We start from the raw sequence: 13,740 nt of genomic DNA on the forward strand, positions 1-13,740 counted from the left end.
TAACCTTTATGAACCCAGAGATCACATGAATTCTATGAGGCACCATAATGGAGATGAGAGGATTTCTGTACTGCAAGGAACCTTTAAATCAACTAGCCCAATCCCCTCAATTTTGGCAAAGAGAAAATTCAAGCCCAAGAGGATAAGTAACTTGCCCCAGGTTACAAAAGGACCTTAGGGAAGTGGGTTCATTACCTTTACTAAATAAATCATCATCATCATCATCATCATCATCAATAAACATTTATTAAGAACCTACAATGTGCCAGGCAGTGTGCAAAATGCTGAAATCATGACTAGTTCATCTTCTTTTCAGGTCTTAGAATACTGCAACCATTTCCAAATTGGCCTCCCTGTTTCCATTCTCCTCTATCTCCAAAATGTTCCTCACACAACTACCAAATTGATAATTTCTCAAACATAAATCTGACCATGAGATACCCCAACTCAAAAATCTTAAGTGGCAACTTACAGTCTCTAAAATAAAATACAAACATCTGACTTTGCCATTGTGTGCTGTACAGTATAGCTCCTACCAACCTTCATAGTTCTTTTACATTTATTCTTCTTTAAACACCATTACAATCAAACTGAATTGCTAGTGGTTGCTTATACATAACATTTCCACCTCCATGCCTATGTGTAAGGGATCTCCCATCTCTGAAACACACTACTTCTTGACTTCTGTCCCAAAAGATCTCAAGCTTCTTTCTTTCAAATAACAGCTTCAGTGATTTCTTTTACATAACACCTTTGCTCTTCTCTCCCTTACTCTCCCCTGTAATTAATACTCTAACACTTTTTAAATTATTTGTTATTATTTCCTCTTCACTTGTTTGTGTACATTATATCCCTCAGTACAATATAAATTCTTTGGGGTCAAGTGGATTTTTCCTTTATTCTATGTGTTTTCAGCACAGTGTCTTGCACACAATAAGCACTTAATATTTTAAAATTTTAACTGAAATGAAATCACAAATTATCTGGATTATATTTTATACCACTTTTATGCTCAAGTTATCACTGGTAATACGTTACTATCTATTATATCCAGTAAGCAGGTCTCCATTGTCTTTTGGAAAACCAGACTTTGATTCTTTAGATATTGTAATGTTTTCCATGATTTATAACCATAAAGCAAGAACTAAGAAAATATTGTTTAAAAAATTAATGTCTTTCACAGAGGAACCTGAGACTACTAAAAGATCTATGGAATTCCCTAAATATAGTCTAGGCTATGCTCTTCCTCTTAGTCACAGTTCATCTTCATTACCTGTCCAAAGCTATGTAATAACAATGATCACAACATTCCACCATTTCTTTTTGGTTTGGTTTTCTTTTTGTTTTAATTTAAAAAATTTTCTTTTTTATTATGAACTTAGCAAATAACCTTTTCAAAACATTTTTATTATCAACTTAAGAAATAAAACAAGTATTTCCAAAACAAAGTGGAACAGGAAAACAGGATTACACCTGAAACTGCAGATCCATCATGCACAACTTTCCATTCCTTTTAAATATACAAAGTATCATGCGTCTTTGTCTTTTTTTCCCTTCCCTCTCCCCTCCCTACTCTAGAGATGGCTACCATTAGACATAAATGCATGTGTGTCAGTTCTTTCTCTGGATGTAAACAGCATCTTCCTTCACAGGAACTTTGCAGTTAATTTGAGTATTTGTAACAGTCAGAATGACTTGGTCACTCAAACTTGTTCTTAAAACAATACTGATGTTACTGTATATAACGTTCTCTTGGTTCTGCTCATTTTGCTCTTCATTATTTCATGTAGGTCTCTCTATGCTTTTCTAAACTGGAGTTTATAATTTCTTACAGCAGAGTACTATTCCACCACAAACATATACCACAATTTGTTTAGCCATTCCCCAATTAACAGGTGTCTTCGCAATTTCCAATTCTTTGCCACCACAAATAGAGCTGCCATAAATGTTTTATAATATACAGGCTCTTTTCCTTTCCCCCCAATCATCTTGAGAAACAGACCTAACAGAGATATGATTGGGTCAAAGGGGACAGGCAGTTTGGTATAATTCTCCAAAAGGTTACAACAGCTCACAGATTCATCAACAATGTTATTTAAGATCCTAATTTTTCCCCATCCCCTCCAACATTTGTAACTTTCCAATTCTATCACTTTAGCCAATATAACTGCTGTAAAATGATATCTCAAGGTTGGTTTAATTTGCATTTCTCTAATCAATAGTTTTATAGCATTTTTTTACATGATCATAAATTGTTTTGATTTTTTCACTGGAAAACTGCCTATTCCTATCCTTTGACTACTTATCAATTGAGGAACCACCATATTCTCCAAATTGCATTTACAAATGAGTTTATATTCTAAAGCAATTCTGACATTAGCTACTAAATCTCTCCAATAAGGAGGTTATATATTTGCTGGCTAAGGTGATTTGTAGGTTGTTTTGGCTTCCTTGTTTGGGTGATTACATTAAATATTTACAGGAAATGATAAGAATCTCTTTGTTGTTTTTTCCTTTATCCACTTTCCATTTTTCAGCATCAACAGATTTTTTTTTAATACTCCTGGAAGAAACTACTGAAATATCTCAGCATCATCTCTCTTCATTTTGAGTCTTCTAGTACGGTGTTGAATTTGACATTTGTTTTAACAAGTTAGTGATCTGGTCATAGTAATCTGGTAGCAGCTAAGTGGTATAGAGGACAGAACACTGAACCTGGAGTCAGGAAGATTTGAGTTCAAACAGGGCCACAGACACTTATTAGCCATGTTATCTTAAGAAAGTCACTCAATCTCTGGCTGCCTCATTCTCCTACTCTGTAAGATGGGCAGAAAATAGCACCTGAGTTCCAGAGTTGTTAAAGTTGTGTCCAGGGTTGTTACAAATAAGATAATATTGTATTAAGTGTTTTGCAAACCTACAGCAATATGTAAAAGTTAGTTATTATTATCATTATCCACCATTATTAATATGCAGTCAAGTGATTTTGATAACTTCTACACTGGGAACCAGAAATTTCAATTTTGTTCTTTTTATCTTGTTCAGAGCTCACCATGTTGTCTTTTAATTCTCTTTGTGACAGATATAGAGCTTTGAAGTAGTCTATGAGTCTTAGTCTTCTTGAATTTCTTAATATTGGGCCATAGTTTCCAAAAAAATTTTCAACATCTTCTACGGAGAAATTCACAATGAAGTCAACAAACGACAATTTATTTGTTTTTTTTTTGTTTTTGTTTTTTGCTTTTAGGCAATTGGGGTAAAGTGACTTGCCCAGGGTCACACAGCTAGTAAGTGTCAAGTGTTTGGTCTGAGACCGGATTTGAACTCAGGTCCTCCTGACTTCAGGGCCGGTGCTCTATTCACTACGCCACCTAGCTGCCCTACAAACAACAATTTACATGATAACTTGGATTGAAAGATTCTTGCCAAGTTCTTCATAGAATTTGTAAATCTGTTCTCTATGGTATATGGTACATAACCTGTTAATTATCTTCAGAGTGGTCTTTTTGCTTAGGATCATCAGAAAGACCACTCATCTATGTCTTGGAAAAAAACCATTTAAACTGCCAATATTTATTATCTGAGTCTAACTTTGTTGATCTTCTCATATTATATTCCCAAATTATCTTGTATTTATTTTGTATGTAATTTGTATTAACTTACATATTGTTTCTTTCATTAGAATGTGAGTTCTTGGGAGTAGCTGCCCTTGGAGCAGGACAAGGGGTGATCATGGCATCTGTACTGATGAAGGAATACTGGGATGTCCCTGATGGCATAGAATGCCACTGCAAGGCCTATGTCACCACCAAGATGGGTGCTGTTATGGGCTTGGTGGCATCTGCCTATCACCTTGTGTTTTTCCCACCTGAATCAACTGCGGAGGGAATATTAAGGGCTGGGAAATTTATGTTCTTCATGGCTGCCGTAGGTGCCATATTTGGGATCACTTCCTGTGTCAGTGCTCAGATTCAGGAAAAACCAGATGACCCCCTGAACTACTTCTTTGGAGGCTGTGCTGACGGCGTCACCCTCAGAGCTCGAATACACAGCTATACCGGTGGGGCAGCAGCATGTGTATACGTGGGTGCCGCCACTGCCTTTTTGAAGTTGGGTAAACTGGAAGGTTGGAAGCTGGCCAGCGGCCCTGAATCTAAGCATTGACACTGCCTTTGTCAGGTGTTTTGTAAAAAAAGGTTGATATATAGTAACCCTACTAGGCATTTCCCCAAACAATCTCCTCTTTCTCTGATGTTAAATAAAGCTCAGAAGAGCTTGGAAAAAAAAAAAGAATGTGAGTTCTTTAAGAGCAAGAACAATTTTGTTGGGGTCTTTCCACCCCCAAAGCCTACCTCAGGGCCTGGCACACTTAATAAATGCTTGTTTGATGGATAGTAAAATGAGAAAGTTCTTACACATTTCACGAAACTACTACCATTTTTAGGTAAAGAGTAAAAGAAATCCTCATGACATTGCTCATTAAAAAAAATTTGGTTAAGCTGTCTCTACCCAAGATCAAAGATCTAATATTCTCACCTCTAAGGAGCTACAGTGGCTTCTCAAAATCATTAGGAGACAAGCTAAATGACTTCTATGGTTAAAAAAAAAAATGAATACAGTATTCATTAAGAGCTTATTGTTTACAGTAAGTTTACATGGTGCTAAACATTCAATATGCAAATAGGAAAGTAAGACAGCCTCTGGTCTCAGAGTTTACATTCTAATTGGGGAGCAGCACATATGGAAGATTTCAATTCAAAGTCAGATGGAAACGTAGGGAGCAGCAGCAAAGAATAAGATAATTCTTCTTTAATATCATTTCCACAGATAAAAATCACACCATTTTGTTATGCCAAGGACTTTGGTTGTAAGAACTTTCTTTTACTGCTCTTCATTAGCTATGATGTATCAGGAGCAGTTGTCAGACTGCATCTCCAGAGGCATTACTTCCCAGGATGACTGGTAGCACTGAGCTGTAATTCTCAAGGCTCTTTGGTTCAGGGTCCTGAACTATCTCCATCAGGGCCTAAGACAAGATGGTGGCCAAAGTAGGTGGTCTGACTTGCCTAAAACATGTTGCCTCCTGTCTCTCTTTCAGGCAGCCTTGCTACTTCAGCTAGGCTAACTTTTCTGCCCTCTGGGTTGCAGTTCACAGGGATGGCTGCTCCTTCTTCACAAGAGTTGCTACTCTGGATGATGGGTATGAAAGTTGGTCTAGAAACAGTTTGGTGGTACGGGAGGTGCTGCTGATCCCAGAGCTTTTGCATCTACTGACTGTTGATGACAGTTGGTCAGAAGTTGTTCCTGCTGGTAATGAAGAAGGTGGACACCCTCTCTACCATGATTTCTTCTCTTAATAATTGCTTTGGGGGCTGAGCTAGAATTAGGTCTGGAGGCTGAGGAGTGGGAACACTGCTATTCCCAAGGCTCTCAGGGTTCATGGTCCTACTGCACTAGTCCACTGGTGGGCTGGCCTGACCCAAGTCTCTGCCCACTCCAACCCATCCTCCATTCAGCCACTGAAGTGATCACATCACACCCACCTCCCACTTGATAAATCCAGTGGCTTCCTATTGCCTCCTGGATCAAATACAAAATGTTCTGTTTGGCATTCGAAGCCCTTAATAACCCAGCCCTCTCTTACCTTTCCAGTTTTCTTATACCTTACTTCTCAACTCATACTTTTCGATTCAGTGACATTGGCCTCCTGGCTGTTCCATAAACAAGACACTGTATCTCCTTGCTCCAGTTATTTTCTCTGGCTATCTCCCAGGCCTGAAACACTCTCCCTACTTAACTCCAACTACTAACCTGACTGGCTTCCTTTAAGTACTAACTAAAATCCCACCTGGACCCTGGGCAAGTCACTTAACCTCACTGCCAAGCCGCCCCCCCCCAAATTTAAAAATAAAAAAATAAAAAGGAATTAAAATCCCACCTGCTACAAGAGGCCTTCCCCAATCCCTCTTAATTCTAATACTTCAATCAATCCATTTTTTCCCTATCTATTCTACACACAGCTTGCTTTGTGTGTGTGTGTGTGTGTGTGTGTGTGTGTGTGTATATACACATACATATATATTTACATACTGTCTCCCCCATTGTAAACTACTTGATGTCAAGAACTGTGCTCTACTTCTTTCTGAATCCCCAGCACTTAGCATAGTGTCTAGCACATTGTAGACACTTAATAACTATTTATCGATTGATCTGGCTAAAATGTTTGATGGAAACATTCATTTTCTTTGGATTTTGTTTAATTAATCTTGCCATCCCTGTCTGATATTAAAAAACAACAACTAGAAAATGTCTATATTGTGGTATTGGCACAACTGGAAAGAAGATTATACACTGAATGTTTCAAATTACTCACATACACAGCCAAAGGTGATGATAAAATTTTATACTTTTACCTGTTGTTTCCTAATTTTCCTATATTGAGTACATCACTAAACCCAATGATTCACCAAATAAATTTAAAACAATAACAGATTAGTAATCCATGTCACTCAGGGGGGAAGACTCACTTGAAAGCAACCACATACCAGCGTTACAGAGTCAATAAGTCAACAGGCATTTATTAAGTGCTTATTATGTGGTAGGCACTGAGCTAAGTGCCTGTTGACTTAGATAATTCAGTACTGAATTAAAACACATATGCTATTCCAAGGACAGAGATTCCAGGCTAAATAAAGTGAGCTACTACTAGTCATGTGTTGCTTTACTAGGATTGGGGGGTTTTTGTTGCATATAATTACATGGCAACAATATCATAAACAATACTTCACTAAAATATACATTGGTCTCATTAACATTGATATCGGCACCTACATCTTGACAGGAGGCAGAAAAAGAATGATGACAAAATGCAATAAAGTATGAGCCCCAAAGGAGCTGTAAACATTAACATTTAAAATCATAAAAACTATGGTTACCACATACAGTAAAAACATGAGAATAATAAGAGAGAATGGTTTAAGTTCTTAAATTTATCACTACTATAAGCAGTCCCATTTATAAGTTTAACAATGAGACACTAAATTGTTTTGCGCATTAAAAATGCCATTAAAAAGTCAGCAGAAAGACAGTGTTATGTAGTAGAAAGAGAATCTGCCTTAAAGCTATGAAGGCCTGGGTTCAAATCCTGTCTCTGACACAAACAGTACTGTCTGTTCCTATTTCCACGCTCCAATTACCAAAGCATGTGAGTTACTTAAGATGTACAGGCTCAGTAGGTCTGGGGAGTTTCTTCAATGAGAAATTCCCCATACCAGTAAAATCACAGGTGCAGTTCCTATTACTATCTTGCCAGCAAATGTGTTACTAAACTAATCAAGGTAGGGGGAAAAAATGTAGAAACATAAATCTGAAATATTTAGCAGCTCAAACTACAAATTATCATTCGTGCCTACTTACCCGTTTGTCTAATGTTCGCTCTCGCACAAAATTAAGTAAGTGATCATTAACAAGGAGAATATCTTTTTTAGCTGCTGTTACTATAGATACAATAACATCATGTCTAATGGCCTCTTCAGGATCATGTGATCTCACTTTAAGATATTCTGAAAGAAAAAATTTCTATAATGAGAATTAATATTTTTATAGCTTAAACTAATTAAAGAAACCATATAAGTAATGAAAACATGCCTCAAAAGGAAAAAAGGAATTAGTAAATTTTAACAAAAACTGTATCACCAGAATCTGAAAGAAGTGTTTATTTATATTAGTTTAATGCAGATAGGTGGTATATTTTTTCCTACCATTATTTCTTGACCTCTGCTATTGTATATAAAAGGGAGAGAGAGTAAATTTCTTTCGTAGAATATTTATTTTGTTTGTAGGAGGGAGGTTAGAAGGTATTATAATGTTAAAGTAATGGTTTTTGTGAAAAGATTGATATTTAGGAGAAAATACAGTTAATTTTGGAGAGATGGCAGAACAAAAGAACTGCATTTGAAAAATTAATGAGATAGGGAGAGATGCAACTGATTTACAAATGTGAATTGATACAATTGAAGGGCTTAAAGTCAAAGATGAATTAAATTTAATACAGTGGATAGAAGTAGGTAATTTAAATTAGCATATGAAAAAATTCAGCAATGATACTCTGAGCATTTGAAAAGACTAGATTCTCACAGTTGCTGCATATGACAGCCTTTAACTTCAACAAAAATATTGAACCCATTCAACAGTGGCTCCCTCAAGTCCTTTCTTCTAGACCTCAAAAGTTCTCTGTATGAGTTACTCCCTCTTCTGTTTTCTCTAGGCACAACAGAAGATTTTTCTAGGACCATATGGATCCTTAAATCCAAGCCCTGTCCTCTTGACTTATCATCCCTCTCATTAGTCTCTCCCCTGCCAATAACTTCTTCCCATTTGACTTATAAAGATGCTTTATTCTCCCCAATCTTAAAAAACCTTTCTCTCGGCCCTTCAACACCATTCCAATCCTCTTTACAACCATATTTCTGTAAAAAGAAGGCTACATCATGTGCTTCTACATTTTCACAACCCACTCAACTTAACAACTCCTTGTAATTGGGCTCTGGCTTATCAGACCACTCTTTACCACTTCTTCTGAACCTCACTCATTCTGTCTTTTTTTCTTCTGCTTTTTGCTAACAGTCCCCAGAGTTGAAATGCCCTGCTTTCCAATACCAAGACCAACTGTCAAAAAGACAGCTTTGCTCATCCCAGTACATAAATCAAGACCATCCTACCCATACCCACAACATTATATGCCCCACAGAATAGTCCCATATTATCAATGTCTTGATCTTTCCAGCTTAATTCAACATTAAGTAGTTTTGAGCTTTGATATAAACTAAAATCTGTACTTACAGGCTAATAAGAATGTGAATGAACAATGCATGAAAAAATACTCCATGTGTAAATTTGATTATGGAGAAGAAAAGCTGCTAATTTTAATTCAAGGGGGAGGCAAATACGGTTAGTTCATTTAAATCACTAGGACAAGAAATAAACAGGAGAATATAAAGTAAAAATTGCTGCAATAAGAATTAATGAAAAGACTTTAAGAACCATTCAGATTTAAGAAGCTTCTAGAAAAGTCTGAAGAATACAAATTAGGTTGATAGGAATCTAATATAAAAAGCACAAGAGAATGAAACCAAGGTTAAAAAAAAAAAGAATTAGAATTCATGAAAGGCTGAACTCTACATTAGGGAAGAGGCAACTACTGAGTTTTTAGCTTTTAAGTTTTAGATATTAATTTACTTAACAAAAGAAGGAAAATAGATACATTCAGTTCAAGAGAAATAATAGAAAAAAGGATAAATCATGAGCAAAAGGAATAGTGAACTGTCCATGAAGACTTAACAATTATTAAATACTGACAGTCCCAGAAAAGAATTAGAAATTATAGGAAAAAAAGGTAGAAACCCTAAATTTTAAAGGATATAGAAAAGAAATAGAAAAACATTGAGAATCAGAAACATTAGAAAATGTAAGATACTAAAAGATTACGCAGAAAGGATTTTATCTATTATTCCTAATGGAAAATACAAGAAATGACAAACATAGCATAGACTACAGAAAGAAATTTTTAAAGGAGTAGTAAATGTATGAAGGGAGGAAAATCTTTGGGCTTTCAAATTGGTAAAACCTTAAACTAAAACAAAAATGGTTAAACGACAACCTAGCTGAAGACTCTAAAAAAAATTTTATATTCTTCAAGCCACTAGAATTCTAAGATTTGTAGCTCTCATTCAGCTACCCATGAAAATAAACATATGCTTCTATTTGGAAGACCAACAACAATGTTGAATAGGGGGGAGAAGGGAAGAAGGATGGGGAGATTTGGTGTCAATGAACTATGTATAGATGGCTCTGACATTTACTAGCTGAGTGATTTTGCTCAAGTTATGTAATTCATCTAGCCTCAGTTTCCTCATCTGTAAAATTAAAGGGCGGTATTAAGTAATCTCTAAGACCTCTCTCAGCTCTTAAGCCTCCCAAGTCCATAAACTGACTGTAGAACTGAAATATGAAGTAATGACATTAAAATAATTCTAGTATTATTAACACCTGTGTGGCAGAATGTTAGGATTTATCAACAAAAAAGAAATTACTGATTAAATAATTACCAACAGGTAGCTTATCCATAGTAAACACTTTTTAATCAAGGTCTTGTTGAGTGAGAAAATGTCCCTATTTCAAAAATCTGTAAGTTTACCAACATCTTCTTCCACTGATGCTGATCTTCTGCATTAGTATATAATCTTTCAGAGCTGCTGTGGTTGAAAAATTGATCAACCTGCAGCTAAATGTTCACGAGCCTCTCTGAACTGCCAACAAAAACACAGTCTACCACTAAACCTACATTCAATACCTTTCTAGCTTGGTAGGACCTACTAGAGATTATGTTCCCATGGCACTGCCTTACAGTACAAAGGCTATCTCTATACAGATCAGACACTGGACTAGGGCCTTGGTGAAAGTATAAAAACATCTTCTGGTGTTCTTAGGGAGAATGTGTATGTGAGGAGAGAGACAGAGAGAGAGAGAATGAATGTGTGTGTGTGTGTAAGAGAAGGCAGTTGAACAGATACTGATTTCCACTCTTCTGTGAAATGGACATGAACTTTATATAACGGGTTTTTTTGCACACATAAAGACCCATTATTAGCATCCATGTCTATGTCCACCTCCTCTAACTGGGTATAAGTGGAAGGTACAAGATATGAAGAAAAAATGAAAAATGATCTGTGCCCTTAAGACTGTAACACATAGGAGCAGCTAGGTGGTGCAATGGATAGAGCATCGGCCCTGGAGTCAGGAGGACCTGAGTTCAAATCCAGCCTCAGACACATAATATTGAGTAGCTGTGTGAGAAAGTTACTTAACCCCAACTGCCATCACCAAAAAAAAAAGTACAACACATATAAACACAAAAACTTAATCACACACACACTCAGCACACAATATATCTTTATCTATCTATACATATATACACACACACACATACATACAACATGAACATGCTTGTGCATGCACACACATAGTTCGAGGACAGGAAAAGTCAGAAAACTAGGGAGACAAGGAAAGACTTCCCAAAGGAGGTGGCATATGACTTGAGACTTAACGGAAACTAAGAGTTCTAAGAGGCAAAACTGAAGTGGAAATATATTCCAAGAGAAGCAGGCTGATACATAAACGAAAGAGGCAGAAAATGGAATGTTGAATTCAGGAAACAAAAACACTAGTTTGGGCTGCTAAAGTTTCTTGAGTTGGGGAATAACATGGTCAGTTGGGAACAGAGTAGACAACAGATTGCAGACTATAAGCAGGGGGAGGCTGTTGCAATGCTTCAGGCAAGAGATAGTACAGATCTAAACCTAATGTGAGGACGACTTCTGCTTCTGGGAGCCAAGATGGTGGAGTAAAAAGGTAATTGCTCTCACCCTCCCCTATCAACCACTGAAAACCCAGAAAACATCACCCTAGGAAAAAACCCTGGAACAACTGAACTAGAAGAAAGACAGTGCAGCAGCCCAGCCAACGAGTCTCCCAGTGCCTCAGCAAAAATAAGGGAAGCAGCACTACAAAGGGCCCCAGGCAGATAAGCACCCTGCAGCATTCATCTGAAAGGAGCTGAAGAAAGCAACCTAGAGTCTTCCTAAAGTCCCAGCCTTGCTGATTCCAACCCAACCCCAGGTAAGCTGTCAGAACCCTACAGCCTCCAACTGTCAACCAGGAGAAATCCTGAAGCCCAGGTGGTACAGCAGGCAAACACCAACACCTGGACCTCCAAGTACCTCAGTGGGAGGAGGGGGGGGGAACCGGTGGAAACCAGCTCAGAAAACCACCAGGTGCCTCGGCACTCTACCACAAAGGAATCTCCCAGTGCATTAGCAGAAACGAGGGAAGCACTGCAAGGGGCCCCAGGCAGATAAACACCCTGCAGCACCCATCTAAAAGGAGCTGAAGAAAGCTAAAGGAAAGGAAAAGCAGGCAACCTAGAATTGCCTGAAAGTTCCAGCCTTGCTGATTCCAGCCCAACACAGGTAAGCTGCCAGAAACCTACAGCCTCCAATTGCCAACATAAGAGGCCCCAGCACACAAAGCCAGTGACCAAGACCTAGGCTCCCAACACAAGAAGCTTGGGTCAGTGCCCTCTGTTCCCCAGCAGGAGAGCTCAATCTCTTTAAAGGCCAGGGAATAAAGAAACACCATGAGTAAAAAGAAACATACCATAGATTCATATTATGAGAAGAGTGAAGATCAAGACAGAAATTCTGAAGAGGACAACATTGTCAACAAACCCACATCTGCAACACAAAAGGGAATATGAACTGGTCTGAAGCCCAAAAAGCCTTCTTAGAAGAGCTCAAGAAGGATTTTAATAGTCAAATGAGAGAGGTAGAAGAGTCCTTCAAAAATACAATTGGCCAATTGGAAAAAAAATACACTGAAGAAAACAAGTCCCTAAAAACACAATTGGCCAATTGAAGAAGGAAGTACAAAAACTAACAGAAGAAAACAATCTGTTAAAAACTAGAATTGGACAAATGGAAACTAATGTCTCTATGAGAGAGCAAGAATCAGTCAGACAGAAACAAAAAAATGAAAAAATAATGAAACATAAAATACCTCATGTAAAACAACCAACCTGGAAAATCAATTCAAAGAGACTATGATGAAAAAAAAGAGCCTGGACAGTATCTTTCAGGAAATCATAAAGGAAAACTGCCCTGAAGTCCTAGAACCAGAAGGAAAATAACCATAGAAAGAATCACCACTCACCACCTGAAAGAGATCCCAAATTGACAACGCCAAGGAATATAATAGCAAAATTCCAAAATTACCAGATGAAAGAGAAGGTGCTGCAAGCAGCCAGAAAGAAACAATTTAAATATCATGGAACCACAGTCAGGACCTTGCAGCTTCTACATTAAAAGACGCAGGGCATGGAACATGATATTCCATAAGGCAAAGGAGCTTGGAATGCAGCCAAGGATCAACTACCCAGCAAAAATGAGCATCATTTTTCAAGGGAGGAGATGGATATTCAATGAAATAGGGGACTTCCAAACTTTCCTGATAAAAAGACCAGAGCTCAACAAAAAATTTGATCTTCAAGTACAGACTCAAGAAGACATAAAAAGGTAAATGGGACAGAAAGATACAATATGTTGTTAATAAGGGGGCTGTTTACCCCTACAAGGGAAATGACACTTGCAACTCTGAGAACTGTATTGTTATTACACCATGTTAAAGGAGTATACATAAAGGGTGGATATTAGTTGACTTTGATGTAATAAAAAAAAATCTAATCAAGTGGGTTAAATGGATCCAAATAAGTGGATCAATCTGATCTTAGAAAATGTACTGAGAAAGGAGGAGGCAGACAAGGGTAAATTACATTACAGGAAAAGACACAAAATCCTATTACAGCAGAGGGAAGGGGGGGGGTGAGCATTGTTTGAACCTTACTCTCATCAGATTTGGCTCAAGAAGGGCATAACATAATCAGTTAGGTATAGAAATCTAACTTGCCCTATAGGCAGTAGGAGGGAAAAGGGGAAAGAAAAGGGAGGGGGAAGAAGGGAGGGAAGAAGCAGTAAGGTAAAGGGGAAGAAAAGGGAAAGGGAAAAAAGGGAGAGGGACTGAAGGAGGCGGTGGTCAAAAGCAAAACACTAGTGGGGGGAAAGGAAAAGGAGAAAGAAAGCATAAAAGGGGGAAAAGGATGGAGAAAAAGACACAGATAGTAATCATAAC

The 13,740-nt window shown here is 37.6% G+C and overlaps 1 protein-coding gene across 1 annotated transcript in view; it reads right to left on the reverse strand.

Annotated features, from left to right (window-relative positions):
* PDS5B (PDS5 cohesin associated factor B) overlaps positions 1–13,740 on the reverse strand; it is a 205,615-nt gene that overhangs the window by 107,797 nt on the left and 84,078 nt on the right. Inside the window, 1 exon segment of the mRNA XM_078147054.1 lies at positions 7,417–7,562. Within this exon segment, the coding sequence (XP_078003180.1) occupies positions 7,417–7,562 (146 nt within the window).

The sequence above is a fragment of the Phascolarctos cinereus genome, unplaced genomic scaffold (genome assembly GCF_003287225.1).
Source record: "Phascolarctos cinereus isolate Bilbo 61053 unplaced genomic scaffold, phaCin_HiC Scaffold_726;HRSCAF=1367, whole genome shotgun sequence".
Taxonomy (NCBI): domain Eukaryota; kingdom Metazoa; phylum Chordata; class Mammalia; order Diprotodontia; family Phascolarctidae; genus Phascolarctos; species Phascolarctos cinereus.